General features: G+C 42.6%; 1 protein-coding gene across 11 annotated transcripts in view; it reads right to left on the reverse strand.

Moving 5' to 3' along the window:
* Positions 1-21,553, reverse strand: part of ZFAT (zinc finger and AT-hook domain containing) — a 248,322-nt gene that overhangs the window by 135,538 nt on the left and 91,231 nt on the right. For 10 of the 11 annotated variants that reach the window (XR_011493397.1, XR_011493398.1, XM_070481648.1 and 7 more), the window contains 3 exons: positions 9,483-9,570; positions 7,529-7,678; positions 5,539-5,712 (listed from right to left, as the gene is read on the reverse strand). Coding sequence is in view for 9 of the 11 variants with exons in the window: in XM_070481648.1 (XP_070337749.1) it covers positions 5,539-5,712; positions 7,529-7,678; positions 9,483-9,570 (412 nt within the window). In the remaining 2 variants the exon portion in view is untranslated. The remainder of the gene's footprint in view (positions 1-5,538; positions 5,713-7,528; positions 7,679-9,482; positions 9,571-21,553) is intronic. The other variant, XM_070481649.1, reaches the window with a different exon arrangement.

Consider the following 21,553-nt stretch of genomic DNA (forward strand, 5'->3'; position numbering starts at 1 on the left):
GAGAACTCTTGTTTGATTACATAACACAAAGGCGCTACAGCATTTAACCTTCCCCATCTGCTGCGCATGGGCAGGATCACGCGTAAACCTCGGGACCGCACGTCACGTCTAGGCTCTCTTTAAAGTCGAAAAGGGCAAGTGTGTGCCAGCACAATCTTTGCATTCGATTCTCGCATACGGTTCACATACATGCAAAGAGTTTGATCCGGCCCTTTATACATCAGTGTCTCTCTTTGTACATATTGACTGGCACAGCTGTTTAACCGAAACCTTCACCCAGACTGGCCTATCCCTTCCAAGGCACAGTAATGAGCTCCTTTGGGAAACAGGAATGAATAAACAAGGACACATCACTTTAAAGAGGCCAATGAATGTGAGAAATTAGATTCACAAGAGGCTAAAGGAGAGAGCAATTACTCAGATCCTTTTTACTGCATTAAAAGATGGCCAAGAAGATTCATTTAATAGTGAGTTCCTCTACCATATTTTAAAACATCCAATTCACAAGCATCTGATTTACTATATCTGACAGGTGAGATGGAGAAAGTACTCGGCACTTTTTGAGTGCTACTCTTTCCCAACCACTTTATGCAAGGCACTTTACATTTTTTTCCCCACTAAATCAACAAAAATTTATTGAGCACCTACTATAATTCAGGCACTGTTTTAGGGGCTGGGAATACAAAACAAATAGAGTAAGTCAAAAATCCCTGCTCCTGGAACTTAGTCTAGTGGAAGACACAGAGAATCATAAATAAGGAAATTATATTGCACATTAGAGAAAGATTGGCCTAAGGGGAAACAGCAAGAAACAGGGAAGAGACTATGAAGTAACTGCTGGGAGAGTGCCAGAGGCAGATACAAAAAGTGATAAACAAAGGAACTAAATAGTATATGAGAAAAAGATAAGCCAAGAAGGAAAATCTAAGAAACACAAGGGAGTTTGTATGATTTGGTGGGAGTGTGAATTTTATACACACACAGTAGTTAGGGAAGGCCTTCCTGAGGAAAGGACTCTTGAGTAAAGACCTGAAGGCCAGGAGTGAAGCATCCATTAAGGCATCTGGAGGAAGAAGCTGCCAGGCAGAGGGAGGGCCAGTACCCTGGGATGGGCATGTACCTGCCAGGTCTGAGGATCAGGAAGGAGACCGACATGTCTAGAGAGGTGAAGGTCAGAAGAAAGTAGAGGAGACGAGGTCAGAGATGGAGGGGTGCAGTGGGAGAGTCAGACAGGTCATAGTAAGGATTCTGGCTGTTAGGCTGACATTTGGTCCAACAGGATGGCTCTGGCTGCTGTTTGAGAAGTGGCGGTGGGGGTCAAGGGCAGGAGCAGGGAAAGCAGGAGGAGGCTACTGTGAGAATGGAGGCAAGAGATGACCAGAGAGGCTTGTACAAAATACTCGCCATAAGGGTACTGAGAAGTAGTAGATTTCTGGATCGTCTTGAAGGGAGAACACACAGGATTTGCAAATGGATCATTTGAGGAGTGTGAACAAGACAATCAAGAAGGACCCGAAGGTTTTGACCCAAACGCTGAAAAGGAGTTGCATTTATGGAGATGGAGTACAGCAGTGGCCAGCAGACTCCGGGCTGGGAGCCGAATGCAGCCTGCTTCCAGTTTTCGTACAACTGGGAGTTAAGAACAGCTTTTACATTTTTCCATTTGTAAAAAGAAAACACAACGAAAAACAACAGAGAAGAATATGTAGCAGAAACCATATGTGACACTCAAAAGCTAAACTGTTTACTCTTTCTTTACAGGGTGTGGTGACCCCTGGACCACAGGAGACACAGGTTGGGCAAGATGAGGAGCTCAGTGGTGCACAGGCCAAGTTTGAGGTGCCTGCGAGACATCCAGGTGCAGATTCTGAGCCGGCACTTTTAAGTGCAGGGCCGAAGCTCGGGCGAGAGGCCAGGGCTGGAAGTAGAAGTTTGGAAACCCTCCATGTAAATGGTGTGGGAAGCCCTAAGACTGGAGAGCTCATCTCGGGTGTGAGTACAGAAAGAAGAGCCCACAGATTAAATCCTGCAGCCTTGCAAGATGTAGAGATCAGAGCTAAGAAGGATCCAGAAAAGGAGAGTGAGGAACAGCCAGAAGAACAGGAGAAACCTAGGCAAGTAGGGGTGCACCTTCCATCATTTGATCCTCAAACCCATTAGGCCAAGGGGGTATAATTATCCCCATTTTACTGATGAGGAAACAGGTTCAGAGAAGTAATCTGAGCAAAGTCACCCTACTAGGCAGTGGCAGGCCAGACTCAAACCTAGGCCTCCTGAGCTCTCTCCACTTAGCTCTCTGTGCAACAACCTGCTAAACCATGACTGATGCAGGAAATACACTGAAAACCAAATCATCGCAGGCAGGCTTTACAGCAACGTCTGATCAAAACAAAGAGCCGATTCAATGGTCACAGGCTGAGAGGTGCGTCATGGCAAGCAAGCCCCCAGTACCAGCACACCCCCTGAGGAATTCAAAGCTGTTTCAGACGATGTCAAATGGGCCACATGCCATCTCTGGGAGGGAGGTCGTGTTCTTTTTTTGTGGAAAGGAAGATATTTTTCTTAACTTGACCAAACAGTTCCAAAGTTTATCCAAAGGAATAACAATTAAATGAGAAAAACTAAGAGATGTTCATAAAAAATAAAAAGAAGAAAGAATATTTGTGTGCATAATCATAAAATTATAGTTATTAAGATAGTATATTACAAAAAAATGTGCTAGAGTAAAGATCACTGAAACAAACCCAAACCTCAAAATAGACCCAAAATCTTAAGAAATTCTGGCACTTCAAAATAAAATGGAAAGGACTGATTTCTCTATAAATATGCTGAGTCAATTGATAACTGTTTAGAAACAAAGACTCCTACCACACACTTAACACCAAAATAGATTTCAAGAATATTAAATCTCATAAATGTTATAAACCCCTAAAATAAAACTTGAAGAAAATACAAAAGAATTTTCCCTTAAGAAAGGTTTCTTTTAACATAGAGAAATCGTGGAGGAAAAAAACATAAAGGAAAAGATTGATAAATTTAAATATGCAAAATAATTCAACTTCTATACATAAAAAGATATGGTAAACAAAATGTAATGATAACTTGGGGGGAAATGTGCAGAATATGACAAACCCCTGAGATACAAACAGCTTTTAGAAATCTACAAGATAAGAGTATTACAAGAAAATGGCTAAGAGAAGTAACTAAACTTTTTTCAAAGCTTTTATAAAATTAAAAAGGAAAAGAACAGCCTATAGTTTGATTAAAGTTATAGAACAGATCATCAGTGGAGCTGGAACTGGTCTATGATCCAGGACTCCACTTACCTCGCTGGCCTTTGAGAAAACACGAGACTATGGAAAGAGAGAAACACACATGAGTGCTGGCAGGCCTGGGGAAGAAGCCATCACCCAGGTGAGACCAGATAAAACATACTGTACCTCCTACTTCCACATCTATAGTCCTCTGTGACACTGGGCTCCTACAGTCACAGAGCATGCGGGGTAAAACAGACACAAGAAATGTTAAGGTCCCATGTCCTTCTTTTGCAGCATAACAAAATCGGGGCCCACGGAGGGAAGAAAGTTGGCCCACCAAGGCAGGCCCCCTGTTCCAGTGGCCTTCTCGTCACACCTGGTGACTGACGCCCTTCTTCCCAGATGGGTGAGTGCTTGAAAATGAGACATGACTTTACAAATACCTCACACTCTCAAAAATGTCAGGAAAAAGAAAAAATGAAGAAAAACAATGCCAATTTCCTGTTTTGTTAGAAAATATTTCATAATGCCTGCAAGACCTCTCCTTCTTGGGAAGGGTGTATTAGCGCTTTGACTGCATGCACGTCTTTGCTCATCTGAATTCCCTTGCCTGCTGAGGAGCACAGGGAAGCAGGTGAAGCGACAGGCGAGACAGGATGAGTGTGATCCCTCTGTGACACCGCGACTCACACGGACCCCATCCCTCCACATCAGACAACGGTTGGTCCGTGGTCCCTGATTAGACAGGGGCCCCAGCTCGGAGCCAGGCATGCAGCCTCAGCACCCTTCCCAGGCCCCGTGAGCGCCCTCCAGACCTCCCTGGCTCTGGGGACAGCCTCTTTTCATTACTGGCACTGTTTTATTAGAAATTTCAGGGAATAATGTGCTACCATGTCAAGGAATATTGGTAAGACTTACTGTTTTCAGAGGTGTAGAATTCATGAACGATTACATGACTTAATGCTTTCATTACTCAGGATACGACTGCTTTACTGTCATTGTCTTTTTAATTATTTTGATTATGGACTTTTTTATTTACAGTGCACTGCTTAAGTGTGAATAGTTATGGCTCTGGCTTTTGTTCAGCCTTAGGCAAGCCCTTCATCTTTAATTCTGAGAATCCCAGCTAGGCATTCAGCCTCTCCTCTGAGTCCCTCAAGCTCAACCAAATGCAGACACGATGGATGGATTCCCCAGAATATTCTTAAAATAAAGGTAGGACTTAAGAGCTGTATTGTCCTCTAAGCTCTGAAATCAAAAATCACTGCTCAAATCACTTTGATTTTTTTATAGCGAACTCCAATTTTTGTATACAATTGTGCTAAAGTAACAATATATTTATAAATATAGTTTTTTAATCTCATAGTATGGAGTAGTCACAAGACCCTCTCACAATGGGGGTTTTAAAGAAAAATGAAAGTGTTAAAGGTCTTTTGGTTTAGCTGCCTGTCTTCCTAAGATAATTCTGCCTTCTTTCCCTCTATTCAGCCCCCTCAGGCAGACTGTCCTGGCCACTGTGCCCACCGCCCACCACCCACCATGACTCACACCCTCCTCCCTGGCCATCCCAAGCTCCTTCCATCACGGCACTTACTTTACCAGGCCCTGCATGCTTCTCTCTCTCCCCACTGGACTATAAACTCCTTGAAGGCAGGAGCTGTCCCTTACTGACCCTGGATCCCCAGGCATGGCTGGCATATAGTAAGAACTCAATCAGTGGCTCTTAACGAATGAATGAAATTAGAAATCCACTCTAGTGTACTTTATCAAGGTCAAATCTGCCCAACTACTGTTTGTATTTTGAACTGAGCCCTATTTTGGACTGAATACAGAAACCCTGAGGAGGCTCGGATGATGAGAGCATCCAATGGAAACATCAGTCCAGGTGTGATCCCGGGTGCCCCTCACGACCCTTGGGCTCAGGCGGGGACAGAGGGCTGAAGAGGATGGAAACATCCAGATCAAGGCTTCCTGAGGATGCCTTATTCCCTGCCGCAGCGTCCCCTCCATGTCCACCCCTCACGTACACACACACGTGTGCACACAGACACACACAGAGTACACGTTTCCAAGCACTGGTGGAGGTTGGGCGCAGCTCCAGTACTGAGCACGGGGCAGCAAGGATGCAGGCGAGGCCCCTCTGCTGTCTCTCAGAACAGAAATTCTACCACACACGCTCCTTCCTGCCTGCGGACACACCCACAGTTTCTGCTGCCCCGGGAATGGCAGCTTCAAACCACACCTTAGAGGGAAGAACACTCGTGTGGAGTCACTTACTCACCGTCAGCAGTGTGAAGGAGCTTGTGACTTTTCAACGTCCCTTTTGATTTGAATTTCTTGCCACACATGTCACATAGGTGGGTTTTCTCAGTGCTGTGACGATTCATATGGGCCTTGAGGTTGCTCTTGCTACGAGTTGCATATTCACACAAAGAACATTTGAAGGGTTTCACCCCTACCAGAGGAGAAAAAAGATACATATATACATCTACACAAGCACACACAGATACACACCCATATCCACATCCACTTTGAATAAGGCAGTGCACTCGCTTGTCCCAAGCACGCGGGACCTCCCCGACCCTCTCACCAGGGCTGCTCCCTCCTCCTGGGGCTGCCAGGAGATTTCCCTGCTTCCCTATCAATGTTCCCAAACCCAGTAACTCTCTCCTGGCTGGGCTGCTTACGTGCTTCCCAGGGAGCAGTTCACACCTCTCTCCCCACAGTCTGGGGACACCGAGGGCACAGACCCTGAGCGGTTCATGTAGCAGACGTTCATTAGATTCAACTGAACTGAGTTAAAGTGAACAAAATTAAAGCAACCAAGGGTCTTGGCAAAAATCAGTGGGAGCAGGCACCCAGGATCAGATGTGAAAGCCCCTTTTGCTTCACAAATAAGCGGAGCTTTACAACGCTGGTTGTTGTTTTGGGGCTGATGGCTCGACTCGGGGCATCCGGGCACTCCACTCCTCCTCCTGCGTTCAACAAACCTCTGCTGAGGACCTACTTCACGGTGAACACTGAGAATTGATACTGAAGCTGAGAAACCCTGGCACCCGCCTGCACGCTCCAGAGGGAAATGGAGACAAGCAGAAAGGCTGTCACAAGCGAGGTGACATGCTGTGGGGTGAGGGGAGCTGTGCCCACATCCGGACACAGAGCTATAATGAATGGATAAATATTACTGAGCCCAGCATTTTCAACCCTCATCTGTATGACCTAAGACTGCAGCTGAGGAAACCGAGGCTTTACCAAGGCTGCGGGATGTACCCAGGGGCGCAGAGCTAAGGGGCACGCATGCTGGTCAGAGAAAAAGTCTCTCCCAACCTTGGCTGTGCTCTCAGCTCCTTCTGCCTTGTCTGGGTTCCTATGCATCAGTTGCTGTTCTCTTTACTGAACTGTTAGTCTCTCCCTTCCTAACGGTTCCTTCTCTGTGGCCGACAACAGGCCATTTTTATGCCATATTGTAGAAAATTCTTATTTAGTTCTTCATCCCCTCTAGGAGCCGTCTTGCTCTTCTGCCTGCTGCATTCCAGGTTCCTAACTCAGAAGGGACCTATTGCAGACGTCTGCAAGGGCTTTCCCGGGCCTCCTGGCTCCGAGCCTCATCCACAGGACAGCCACATCCCTACCCAGGGGGAGAAAACAAAGTTGGCGACCTGCTGTCTCTAACAGTATCCTGACCTCCAACTTCCCAAAGTCCCGGAGGGCGCTCCCCGACACTTCCCTTCACAGGCATGCACCCCAAAAGCACAGCCTACGTTCCTCCTCTCCATCACTCCATCGCCACTCAACTCTTCCACGTTCTGAATTCTTTCTCTGCAGCATGAACAACAGCTCCCCACACTGCCGGAATCTGAGGATCTCTGCTGCCCTCCTCGCCTTCCTTCAATCACAACAGCAGCACTTCCTCAACACCCACCATGCACAGCGCACCATGGTGGGTGCAGAGCTACCACGTGGCTAAGGCAGAGCTGCTCTCGTTCTCCTGAACCTCATGCTTTCTGGCACAGGAGACATGCTGACTTATTTAACTACAACTACAACAAGAGCATAAAGAATTGCACACCTATGCTCATTGCAATTGCAACTAAATAAGTAATGATTCAAATCACTGATCTTAGCTCGGTGATGGACATACTTCTCCGTGTGTCAAAGAAATTCTAACTGCAGGGGACACGGAGCTCTGGCTCCCTCCTAATGCACTCCCAGAAGGAAGCACGGAAGCACAAAATTAAAAGGGTGCTCTATTCTGACAGATGAATACTCACCTTCATGAGCCCAAATGTGACGCTGAAGGTCTGAGCCATTCTTCATGAAATAGAAATCACAATACGGGCACTTCATGGCTCTCTTTCCAATCAGCCCTTTCAGCTGAACCCTCCTCCCCAGGACCTCGGAAATGGTGCTCATGGAGACCTCTAGAAGAAAAGCAGGATGGTGATCAGAAGCAGCCAAAGAATGTCGGTTCAAGTTAGATGTAAATGAACCTCGTGACGGCACGGGACCCCACTGGTCCATCCTGGCAGCACTAAGGTAGCAAATCGAGGTGTGCCTCACGGGATCACGAGAGAGGGTTTTCGCCTAAAAAGTTAAACTGGAATCTAATCAAGTCTCAGATCTAAATATCTTTTAACATAAAATGTGAGGGATGGAGAAACAGTATCATGAGGCAACAATCACACAAATGCAGATTGTGAAATCATCTACAGGAAAACCGACCGAGTTTCTCCAAAAAAATCAACGTCAGGGGGAAAAAGGCAGGGGTTGAGAGTGTCCCATAGAATACAAGAAACTGAAGTGACAGAACTAAAAGCAAAAGGCGTGAGTCTCGATCCAAACAAACCAACTGTAAAAAGAAAATCTTGTGTCAACTGGGGAAATTGTAAATGGACTAACACTAGATGGTAATAAGAAATGACTGTTACTGCTGTTTGTTTTAATGGTGACATGGTTGTTATGTTGAAAAAAAAATCCTTATTAATCGGAGATGCATTCTGAAGGTTTTTTATGGGAAATTATGTCTGGGACATACTTTAAAATATTCTAGAAAAAGAGTTTAGAGAGATTGATACATGAAATAAGTTTGGCAAAATGTAGATAACTAGGGAGGGTAAGTTATGCGGGTGCCTTCTATTATTCTGTATATTTTGTACATATTTGGAACTGTCCATAATAAAATGTTTAAAATAATGACAAAAGATGTTTTGTACGTATCTTCATGAGCAAAGGTTGGCTGGTTTAAATGAGTCTCCTCAGGTCACACTGGACACGGGTTACACAGGACACCGAGTAACATGGGAAGGACAGGATTGGGATTCAGAGAATCATATAACCCACGTGTTCCACACAGATGAGGGCCTCAAGATCCATCCATTCCCACATAAAACAGGAGTGTCAGTGCACTTTCTTATTTATTTTTATCCATTATCATTTATAATCAGTGAGTCAGGTTCCTAATATCAGGAGCAGATACAAAATAGAGAGAGAGGGGCAGGACGGAGGGAAGGTGCAGTGAGCTTATCTGCTCCATTTATACAACACACAGCGCCATGTCCGCGCTCCCGGGTCCTGCTGGAGGTGGCTCCAGGGACCAGGGAGAAGGCACTAACGATGGCGGCCCCAACGCACGGCTCTCACAGGGCGGGGGAGAGGACCAATGACTAGAACACAAGGAGCCAGCGTGCTGTGATGGAGGAGGGGCCCTCCCCCGAGACTGGGGGCCACCAAAGCCTCCCCAAAGGTGAGGCTCTGAGGGGGAACGAAGAGAATAAACGGGAATTAACCAGGCAGAAAGGAAACGTGTCACAGGCAGCAAGAACAGAAGCGACGAGGCATGAAGGCCCCGGGAGCTTGTGCCTCACGCACCTGAGTGGTGCAGGGTGTGAGGACACCGAGGGTGACAGTCACTGCAACTCACCGAGGCTCCCAGGAGGGAGGGCACCTGCACTGTACGTGACCCAGGTAAGGCATTTAAGATTACAATAAAGCGGGAGGGATGCACTGAGACCGTGGGGAGACAGATCTGAAGACCAGACAGAAGAATAAAAGGAAGGAAATAATTACATAACCTCCCCAGCTTTAAATAAAGGTGAACGTTTCCCGTGAATACTCATATCCTCACCCTCTTTATTTCCATTTAGTGCAGTTGACATACAGTGCTGTTTTAAAATAAACATAAGCATTTTAAAAATTAATCGCCCACTCTAAAATGCACAGCCTTACCGGGATGGTTGGTCTTGATATGTGACTTTATCAATCGATCTTCTGAAAAAGACTTTTCACACACAGGACAAGAATAACTCCTTTTGTCCTTAACAAAAAGAGAGCATAATCACTTGACTGTCTTGTTTAAAGCTGGGCTCTGTGGAAAAATCAACACCACCATCACCACCACCAATTCACCAAAACTAGATGCATGGGGCGCCTTTCGAAGCACATGCCTGCACCTGGCCCCACACAGCCTGGGGGACTCAAGAGCAGTAGGGGATGGCATCAGCGACATTTCAGAAGGGAGGGACGGGGCTCAGAGATGACAATCCATGGAGGGCCCGGGCCAGTAGAGGGCAGGGCTCCACCTTGAGGTCTACCACGCAGACCAGCACTGCTCCACGACCCAACGCCCAACGCATGGTGTGCACGGGGTTTCACATAAGTTATTTCATTGAGACTCAAAACCACTGTCGAAGGACAGGTATCATCATGCTCACATTACAGATTAAGAAACCAAGGCCAAGGCAACAAGCCCGGATCTGAGAGGAAGAGCCAGCGTCGGAACCCCAGTGTACAGATGCCCACCTCGGCTCCTCCTACCACCCCAATGCCATGTCCCACCGAGGCTGCAGGCAAGTTCATCCTGCACGGCGGCTCCCTCCAACCACCCGGCTAACTGCGGTGCGACATTCTCAGTGAGGGAGAGGATTCTGTGAAGGAGCATGCTGTGGCTTTGGCTCATTCGCCTTTTCTCTCAGAGCTCACTTTAGGGCTGCTTCACATAATTTTTCCTAGAGGGTGAGTGTCATGGGTTAACTGTGTCCCCTCTAAAATTCACGTTGAAGTCTTAAGCCCCAGTACTTCAGAACGTGACCATATTGGGAAATAGGGTCATTGTAGATCTAATTAGTTAAGATGAGGTCATTAGGGAGGGCCCTAACCCAAAATAACTGGTGTCCTTATAAACAGGGGAAATTTGGACACAGACACGCACACAGAGGGAATGCCATGTGAAAATGAAGGCAGAGATCTGGATAACGTGTCTACAAACCAAAGAACACCAAAGATTGGCAGCAACCACCAAAAGCTGGGGGAGGGGCCTGGAATGGACTCTTGCTCACAGCCCTCAGAAGGAAGAAACTGCCAGCACCTTGCTCTTGGACTCCCAGCCTCCAGAGCTGTGAGACAATAAACACAGCTTGTTTAAGCCCCTCAGCATGCTGAACTTTGTTACGGCAGCCCCAGGAAGCTAACGCAGTGGGCGAGCAGAAGGAAGAAAAAGGGCAGCGGCCAGACTCCACATGTACTAAGGTGCTTCAGACGGCCGGCGGGGGAGGCCACAGCAAGTGACCCGGATGACAGAGGGCTGCGCATGTAAGTTTCATTCTTGCTGTCATGCTCAGCATCCTCATCAAGGAGGACAATCAAGGCATACAGGATCAGTGTGAACTGTCAAGCTGAGAAACACCTGACAAACCCACAACAGGCTTTGAAAGCGTGACCAGGATTGACGAGTTTTACCAGCCCACATCTTGCAAAGAGCCAAAACCTGGGTGGGAGGGTTCTGCATGTCCAGATGAACCAAAACAAAACCAAGACATGCAGGAGCCATGACTGTGAGGAGGTGTTTTGGGCCCTGTGTGTTCCAGAAAATGTAAACATAGTCCCTGCTCACTTAGACTGGCAGGAGGACTAACTCCCACCGTTGATGGAGCAGCTACTATGAGCTCGGCATTGCACCAAGTCCTTTCCATATCTTAGTGAATGAATACAATCCCCACAGCCACCCCAAAATGCAGTCTGCCCATACCAATAGATAATAACAATAACAATAGTTACCATTTCTTAAGAATTTACTGCATGCAGAGTGCTGTGTAAGGTACCTTACAGACAATGGACAAGGCATTTAAGAACCTGCCCAAGGTCACACCACCACAGAGAGCAGAGCTGGACACCCAAGGCAGACCTCTGGACTCCAGAGCTCTTGCTCCTATAAGACAGTGACTAGGACACAGACTCAGGGCTCAGAGGCCCTGAGTTCAAATCCTGGTTTCAGCACTTATTAGCCGGGGAACTTTGGGCAAGTGAATTAACCTGTCAGCACCTTAGTTTCTCCATCTGTAAAATGGCAAACAAAAACTGCCTCCTTATATGATTGCTATGAGGAAAAGGGAGATTAAAAACACATAAAGTGGTCTTCCAACTTCTGGTCATGCATGTAAGGAGCTTGGAGGTCTTCACTCCATCCTAACAACAAATGAAAAGCCAAACAAACTGAAAAAGCAACAACTCGTCCTAAGTCCGTAAGAGACACGAGGTCACAGGGCAAACCGCCGCCCTCAGAACTGCAGACAGACAGGTGGATACAGAAAATCACAACTTACAGGAGCAAACCCGCCAGCAGAGACCTTCCTGAAAACCAGGACTGAAGTAGGGAACCCAGAACTGTAATTGACGAATTGCTGGAAGCTCACTGTGGACAGCTGTTAGAGTTACAAATTCCAGAGGGAACCAGTCGCATGGGGACCTCCAAACATTTCTGAGCTTTACCCCTAAGAGCTTGACCTGGTTCTCATAGTGAATATCAGAGAAAAACTGTCTCATGCTCCCAGCAAGGAGAGGGGAAAAGGAACCACTTTGAAATATGCAAGAGCATTCTGTTCTTGTTAACACGGTCTGCTCTCAGGGGAAACTAGCTAACCAGAGCCTAGCCTGCTGGGTATTAGCAGAGCACAAGCTACCTAGGGAAGGGGAAATTCCCAATTCCAGTCCCCTACAGCCTTCCACAAGGGAGAAAGGAAATACCCAAACCCAGTCCAGTTTAGCCATCCTTTCTCACCTAAGCAGGGAGGGAAAAAAACTGAGAAACACCGGTGAAGTTCACGTCCAGAGGCACAGGCTCACCAAAAGACTGATGCCTCCCTCCCCTCACCTTACCTACACATTACCAAAGGCCTATTTACAGTAGGTCCTTTTACTCAGTACATCTTGTCCAGCTAGAAAGAAAAAATTACAAGACTTACTAAAAGGCAAAAAACAGTTTGAAGAGACAGAGGAAGCACCAGAACATGACTCAAATATGGCAGGGATGTTGGGATTATCAGGCCAGAAATTTGAAACAACTATGATGAATATGCTAAGGGTACCAACGGATAAAGTAGACATCACGTAAGAACAGATGGGCAAAGTAAGCAGAGAGAGGAAAATTCCAGGAAAGAACCAATAAAGAAATGCCAGAGATCAAAAACACTGCAACAGAAACGAAGAATGCCTTTGATGGGCTGACTGGGAGACTGGACCCAACTGACGAAAGAATCTCTGAGCTCTGTCTCAACAGAAATCTCCAAAACTGAAAAGCAATCAGAAATAAAAGACTGACAAAAATAGAATAGAACATCCAAGGACTGTGGACAACTACAAACAGTATAACATACATGAAATGAGAACACCAGAAAAAGAAAAAAAGAGATATAGGAACAGAAGAAATATTTGAAACAATAATGACTGAGGATTTCCCCAAATGAATGTCAAACACCAAATCGCAGATTTGGAAAGCTCAGAGAACACCAAGTAGGATAGATATCAAATAAAGTACATCTACCATTTTCAAAGTACAGAAAATAAAAGATAAAGAAAAAATACTGAAAGAAACCAGAGGAAAAGCACCTTACCAATAGAGGAGCAAAGATAAGAATTGCATCCATCTTCTCAGAAACCATACAAGCAAGAAGAGACCGGAATGAAATATTTAAAGTGGGGAAAGAGAAATCACCAAACTAGATTTCTGCACCCTGCAAAATTATCCTTCAAAAGTGAAGGAAAAATACTTTCTCAGACACACAAAAATTGAGGGTATTTGTTACCAGTAGACCTGCCTTACCAGAAATGTTAAAACAAGAGAGAAGGAAAATGATAAAGTCAGAAACTGAATCTACTTAAAGAAAAGGAGAGCACTGGAGAAGGAATAAATGAAGGTAAAATAAAAACTCTTCTTTGTCTTAATTGATCTAACAGAAACAGTTTGTTCAAAATAATAACAGCCACAATGTATTCCATAATGTATGCTTATGTATGTACGCTTATGTATAACTGAAATGAATGTCAGCACTGATACAAGGGGTATGAAGAAGGAATTAGAATCATTTTGTTATTATAAGTTACTCAATCCATAAAGAAAAATAGTGCTATTTGATAGTGGACATGGATTAGCTGTAAACGTGTATTGCAAATTCTAGGGTAACCACTAAAAAAAGTAAAAAAATAAGTATAAGTGATATGCTAAGAAAGGAAACAGAATGGAATCATAGAAAATGCTCAATTAAAATTACCAAAGGCAGAAAAAGGGTGGAAGACAAAAAAGGAACAAAGAACAGGGCAACAAATAGAAAACAGTAACAAATATGATAAATGTTAATCCAATTAAATCAAAAGCACTTTCAACATCAATGATCTAAATGCACCAATTAAAAGACGGAGATTGTCAGAATGGATCAAGAAATAAGATTCAATATATGTTGGCTACAAGAAACCCACTTTAAATATAAAGACAGATATAGATTAAAAGGAAATGGATGGAGAAAGATATAACATGCTAACAATAATCAAAGGAAAGTGGGAGTAGTTTTATTAATTTCACACAGATTTCACAAGAGAGATAGTTATCAGTGATAAAAATGGGCATTACATGATGAGGAAAGGATCAACTCTCCAAGAAGACATCATAATCCTTAACACGTATGTGTCTAACATCAGAGAGTCAAAATACATGAGGTAAAAACTGATAGAACAGCAAAGAAAAAGAGATGAATCCACTATTATAGTTGGAGACTTCAACACCCCTCTATCATAAATGGACAGATCCAGCAGGCAGAAAATCAGTAAGGACACAGTTGAACTCAACAACACCACCAATCAGCTGGGTATAACTGACATCTATAGATCACTTCATCCAACAATAGCAGAATACATATTCTTCTCAAGCTCACATGGAACATTCACGAAATAAACCACATTCTGGGCCATAAAACATCCCTTGACAAACTGAAAAGAATAGAAATCATAAAAGGTCTGCTCATAGACCAAATGGATTAAACTATAAATCAATAACAGAAAGATAGCTGGAATATCCCAAAATAAGTACAGATTAAACAGCACACTTTCAAATAACAAATGAGCCAAAATAGAAATCTCAAAAAAAATTTTAAAATATTCCAAACTAAATAAAAATGAAAACACAATTTATCCAAAATCAGTGGAAAGCAATGAAAGTTGTGGTTAGAGGGAAATTTATAGCATTGAATGTATAAGCATTGAATGAAGAAATAAGAGAGAAAATCAATCATCTAAGCTTCCACCTTAGGAAAGCAGAAAAAGAAGAATAAATTAAATTCAAACTAAGCAGAAGATATAATAAAAATTAGAGCGAAACTCAATGAAATTGAAAACAGAAAATCAATAAAGAAAAATCAATGAAACCAAAAGCTGGTTCTTTGAAAAGATCAAAAAAATCATTAAGCCTCTAGCCAGGCTAACTAAGAAAAAAAGAGACAACACACGTTACTAATATCAGAAATGAGAGTGGATGCATACCACAGATCCCATGGACACTAAAAGGATAGTAAAGGAATACTATGAACAACTCTATGCCCTCAAATTTGACAACGTACATGAAACAGACCAATTTCTTAAAAGACACAATCTTCCAAAACTCACACAAGAAGAAACAGACAATCTGAATAGGTCTATTATCTATTAAAGAAATTGAATCAATAATTAATAACTTTCCAAAACAAAAAGCACCAGGCCCAGATGGGTTCACTGGGGGATTCTACCAAACATTTAAGGAAGAAATTATATGAATTCTCTACAATTTCTTTCAGAAGACAGAAGCAGAGGGAATACTTCCTAATTTATTCTATGAGGCCAGCATTAGACTAATACCAAAAACTAAGACATTGCAAGAAAAGAAAATTGCAGGCCATTATCTATCATGAACATAGATGCAAAAATCCTCAATAAAATATTAGCACATCAAACCCAACAATGTATAAAAAGAACTATGTACCACAACCAAGTGAGATTTATCCCAGGTATGCCAGGCTGACTCAACATTCTAAGATCAATTACTGTAATCCATCACATCAATAGGCTAAGATATAAAAATCACACAATCATATCAATAGAGGCAGAAAAAGCATTTGGCAAAATCCAGTACCCATTCATGATAAACAATCTCAATAAACTGGGAATAGAGGGAAACTTCCTCAACTTTATAAAGAATACCTACAAACCTACAGCTAACATACTTAATGGTGAGAAACTAGAAGCTTTCCTACTAACATCAAAAACAAGGCAAGGCGGGGGCTGGCCCCATGGCCAAGTGGTTAAGTTCGCGTGCTCCGCTGCAGGCGGCCCACTGTTTCGTTGGTTCAAATCCTGGGCAAGGACATGGCATTGGTCATCGAACCACGCTGAGGCAGCGTCCCACATGCCACAACTAGAAGGACCCACAACAAAGAATATACAACTATGTACCGGGAGGCTTTGGGGAGAAAAAGGAAAAAAAATAAAATCTTTAAAAAAAAAAAAAAAACAAGGCAAGGGGGGTCGGCCCCACTTGTGGTTAAGTTCACACACTCCACTTCGGTGGCCCAGGGTTTTGCAGGTTCAAATCCTGGATGTGGACATGGCACCACTCATCAAGCCATGCTGAGGTGGCATCCCACATAGCACAACCAGAAGGACTTACAACTATAAGATACAACTATGGACTGGGGGACTTTGGGGAGAAGAAGAAGAAGAAAAAAAAAAGAGAAGATTGGCAACAGTTGTTAGCTCAGGGGCCAATCTTTAAAAAAAATTAAAAAAAAAAAAAGATCTGCACAAGATGAGTTAACCCTGAAGAACAAGTTTATATTAAAATAAAAAATCAAGGCAAGGATTTCCCCTCCCAGTACTTCTTTTCAACATCGTACTGGAAGCCTAGCTAATGCAATAAGACAAGAAAAGAATATAAAAAATATACAGACCAGGAAGAAAGCAACAAAACTCTCTCATTTGCAGATGGCATGATCCTCCATGTAGAAATTTTGAAAGAACAGAAAAAAAAAATTCCTGGAACTACTAAGCAATTATAGTAAGCTTACAGGATATAAGATATTAATATACACAAGTCAATTGCTTTCCTATATACCGAGTGAGGAATTTGAAACTAAAAGTACAATGCCATTTACATTAGCACCTCACAAAATGAAATGCTTAGGCATAAATCTAAAAGAATACATACAAGATCTAGATGAGGAAAACTACAAAACTCTGATGAAAGGAATCAAAGAACTAAACAAATGGAGAGCTATCTTTGTTCATGGATAGGAAGACAATAGTGTCAAGAGGTCAGTTCTTCACAAGTGATACACAGACTCAATGCTATCTCAATCAAAATCCCACCAAGTTATTTTGTAGGTCTTGACAAACTGATTATAAAATTTATATGGAGAGGCAAAAGACCAAGAATAGCAACATAAAACTGGAGGAGAGGGATAAAGTTGGAGGATATGACTCAACTTCAAGACTTACTATAAAACTATAGTGATGAAGACAGTGTGGAATTGGTGAAAGAACAGACCAATAGATCAATGGAACGGAACAGAGTCCAGAAATAGACCCACTCAGATATAGTCAAATGATCTCTGACACAGGAATAAATGCTATACAATGGAGAAAAGAGAGTTTTATCAAAAAACGATGCTGAAACTGGTCAGCCACGTGCAAAAAAAATGAATCTAGACATAGACCTTGTGCCCTCCACAAATATTAACTCATCATGGATCACAGACCTAAATGCAAAATGCAAAACTATGAAACTCCCAGAACACATAGTAGAAAACCTAGATGATGTTAAATATGGTAATGACTTTTTAGATACAACACCAAAGGCATTATCCATGAAAGAAAGAATCGATAAGCTGGACATCATTAAAATTAAAATTTTCTGCTCAGTGAAAGCCAGTGTCAAGAGAACGAAAAAACAAGCCACAGACTGAAAGAAAATATTTGCAAAATATATATCTGATAAAGGACTTATCCAAAATATACAAAGAACTCTTAAAACTCAACAATAAGAGAGAGAGAGATGTCAGCATCATGGCAGAGTAAGCCTTGCCAGTAATCTTGCCCCTCCAATATACAATGAAAAGGACATTCATACTCCACCACAGGACATCCAAACACAACATAAAACCGTCAGAGAGACCCACGCAGCCATACAATGGAGGGCAGAGAGGCTGAAGCCCCCTTGGAGGAGGTGGAATGGGGTAAGAGAAAACTTCATTCCCTCCTCCAAAGACTGCAATCCAGGACCGTGGGAGACCTCCCAGAGGGAAGTAACAGGGAGGGGACATTCATTCACAGGCACATCAAAGATCCTGGAGGGCCCATGCAGCCTAGAGGGAAGACCTCTAGCAGGGTGAGAGCTTTCGCAGGAGGTGACCTTATCAAACCAACACCCCAGGAGAGCAGATAGCAAGAGCAGAGGGAGAAAACCCTGAGAGCGTGCAGGAGAAAGCATCCCTCCCCCAACTGCACAGCACAGTTCCAGCCTCTGGGATTTCAGCTGAAGGCAGAGGGCTCAGAATATGTGGCTCTTGACCCCCACCCAGTGGTGATAGGTGGTAACTGTGACCAAATAACACCAGGATGTGAAAAAACGGAGCCATTCCCTCTAGCAATATCCAACATTATATTAGATCTCCAGACCAGAGAGAAAATGTCAAGTACCCAGAAATCAGTCCGGAGGACACAGAAGTGTGTAACCTAAATCACAAAGAATTCAGAACAGTTGTCATCAAAAAACTCAACAAGGTTAAAGAGAATGTAGAGAAGCAATTCAATGACATTAGGAACTACTTCACAAAAGAGATTGAAACTATAAAGAAGAATCAATCAGAAATATTAGAGGTGAAAGACACAATGGAAGAAATAAAACGAAATACGGATTCCCTGAATGCTCAAGCAGACAACATAGAGGAGCGTATCAGCATAATCGAAGAGAGACATGTTGAAATGCTACAGATAGAGGAGGAGAGATAACTAAAACTAAAAAGAAATTAAGAGTCTCCCAGAAATATCCAACTCAATTAGGAAATGTGACATAAGAATTATAGGTATTCAAGAAGGAGAAGAGAAGAAGAATGGAGTAGAAAGCTTGTTCAAAGAAATAATAGCAGAGAACTTCCCAAACCTAGGGAAGGAGATGGAAATCCATGTGGGAAGAGGCTGCCAGAACCCCTATATATGTCAATGTAAAAAGGCATATAGTAGTGAAACTGACAAAAGTGAATGACAAGACAGAATACTCAGGGCAGCAAGGCAGAAGAAAATAACCTACAAAGGAAACCCCATCAGTCTTTCAGCAGATTTCTCTGCAGAAACCTCACAGGCTAGGAAAGACTGGAATGACACATTCAAATCTTTGAAGGACAAAACGTTTCAGCCAAGAATACTCTATCCAAAGGAAATATCCTTCAGATATGATGGAGAAATAAAAACTTTCCAAGACAAACATAAGCTAAGGGAGTTTGTAGCCACAAGGTCCACCCCCCTCCAAGAATTCCTCAAAAAGACCATCATACCTGGGGAAAGAAAAGGGGGAGAAAGGAGTTACAAAGCATGGAGTAAGGAGATAAATAGGTAGACAGAATCAGAGCAGGCTAGCAAATACTCAAGTATAGCATTAAAGACAAAGGGAAGGAAAACACCAAAAACAAAAATAATCTTGTCATTTTAACCACAAACTCATAAGACAAGATGGAATAAGATGTGAGAAAAACAACTTAGGAGGGGAAGAGGAAAGGAACTGAATCGGTTTGGTATAAGAAAATTAGAGGCCATCAGAAAAAGGACTATGTTATCTATGAGATTTTGAATACAAACCTCAGAGTAACCACTAAACAAAAAAGCAGAACGGAGACACAAATAATAAATAAGGAGAAAACAAAGAAACACAACATAAAAAAACTACATTAACTCGATTGGTAGACCAAAATACACAGGACAAGAAACAAAGGAAATGCAGGAGAACCAGAAAACGAGTGATAAAATGGCAGCATTAAGCCCTCATATATTGATATTCACCCTAAACATAAATGGATTGAATTCTCCAATAAGAAGACACAGAGTGGTGAGATGTATTAAAGAACAAGACCCAACAATATGCTGCTTCCAGGAAACACATCTCAGCTCCAATGACAGACACAGGCTCAGAGTGAAGGGATGGAAGACAGTACTTCAAGCTAAGGGCAAACAAAAGAAAGCAGGTGTTGGAATACTTATATCAGACCAAGTAGACTTCGAGATAAGACAGGTAAAGAGAGACAAAGGGGGGTAGTATATAATGATCAAAGGGACACTCCATCAAGAAGAAATAACACTTACAAATAACTATGCACACAACACAGGACCACCGAAGTACATAAAGAAACTATTAACAAACCTAAAATAAGACATTAATAATAACACAATAATAGTAGGGGACCTCAACACTCCACTCATATCAATGGATAGATCATCCAGACAGAAAATCAACAAGGAAATGGTAGAATTAAATGAAAAGCTAGACCAGTTGGACTTAATAGACATAAACAGAACACTCCATCCAAAAACAGCAGAAAACACATTCTTCCCAAGTGCGCACAGAACATTTTCAAGAAAAGACCATATGTTGGGAAACAAGGCAAGCCTCAATAATTTAATATTGAAATAATAACAAGCATCTTTTCTGATCACAATGCTATAAAGCAAGAAATTAATTACAGGCAAAAAGCTGAGAAAAGGACACAGATGTGGAAATAAAACAACAAGCTATTGAACAAGCAATGGATCATTGAAGAAATTAAAGGAGAAATAAAAAAATACCTGGAGACAGGGGCCAGCCCTGTGGCTGAGTAGTTGAGTTTGCGCACTCCGCTTCGGTGGCCTTGGGTTTTGCCGGTTCGGATCCTGGGTGTGGACATGGCACCACTCATCGGGCCATGCTGAGGTAGTGTCCCACATGCCACAACTACAGGGACCCACAGCTAAAAAAAAGTATGCTACTATGTACCGCAGGGCTTTGGGGAGATAAAGGAAAAATAAAATCTTTAAAAGAAAAAAATTAACTGGAGACAATTGAAAATGAAAACATACCATACCAACTCATATGGGATGCAGCAAAAACCATATTAGGAGGGAAAGTCATCACAATACAGGCTCACCTTAACAAGTAAGAAAAAGCCGAAATAAGCAATCTCAAACTACACCTAGTTGAATTAGAAAAAGAACAAACAAAGCCCAAAGTCAGCAGAAGGAGAGAAATAAAAATCAGAGCAGAAATAAATGCTATTGAAAAATAAAAAGCAGTAGAAAGGATCGATGAGACACAGAGCTGGTTCTTTGAAAAGATAAATAAAATTGGCAAACCTCTAGCCAGACTTACAAAGAAAAAAAGAGAGAAAGCTCAGATAAATAAAATTAGAAATGAAAGAGGAGAAATAACAACAGATACCACAGAAATACAATGGATTCTAAGAGAATACTACAAAAAACTATATGCCAAAAAAATGGAAAATCTAGGGAAAATGGATAAATTCTCAGACTCCTACAACACCCCAAGGCTGAAGAAAGAAGAAATAGAGAATCTGAATAGACCAATCACAAGTAGAGATTGAAACAGTAATCAAAAGCATCCCAAAGAATAAAAGCCCAGGACCAGACGGCTTCCCTAGGGAATTCTACCAAAGTTTCAGAGAGGATTTAATACCTATCCTTCTCAAGCTATTCCAAAAAATTAGGGAAGATGGAATGTTTCCTAACACATTGTATGAGGCCAACATCACCCTGATAATAAAGCCTGACAAGGACAACACAAAAAAGCAAACGTACAGGCCAATATCGTTGATGAACATAGACGCAAAAATCCTAAACAAAATTTTGGCAACCCGATTACAGAAATACATCAAAAAGATCATACCTCAGGATCAAGTAGGATTTATAGCAGGGACACAGTGATAGTTCAACATCCGCAAATCAATCAATGTGATACACCACAT

Source organism: Equus asinus, chromosome 12, assembly GCF_041296235.1.
Source record: "Equus asinus isolate D_3611 breed Donkey chromosome 12, EquAss-T2T_v2, whole genome shotgun sequence".
NCBI lineage: Eukaryota > Metazoa > Chordata > Mammalia > Perissodactyla > Equidae > Equus > Equus asinus.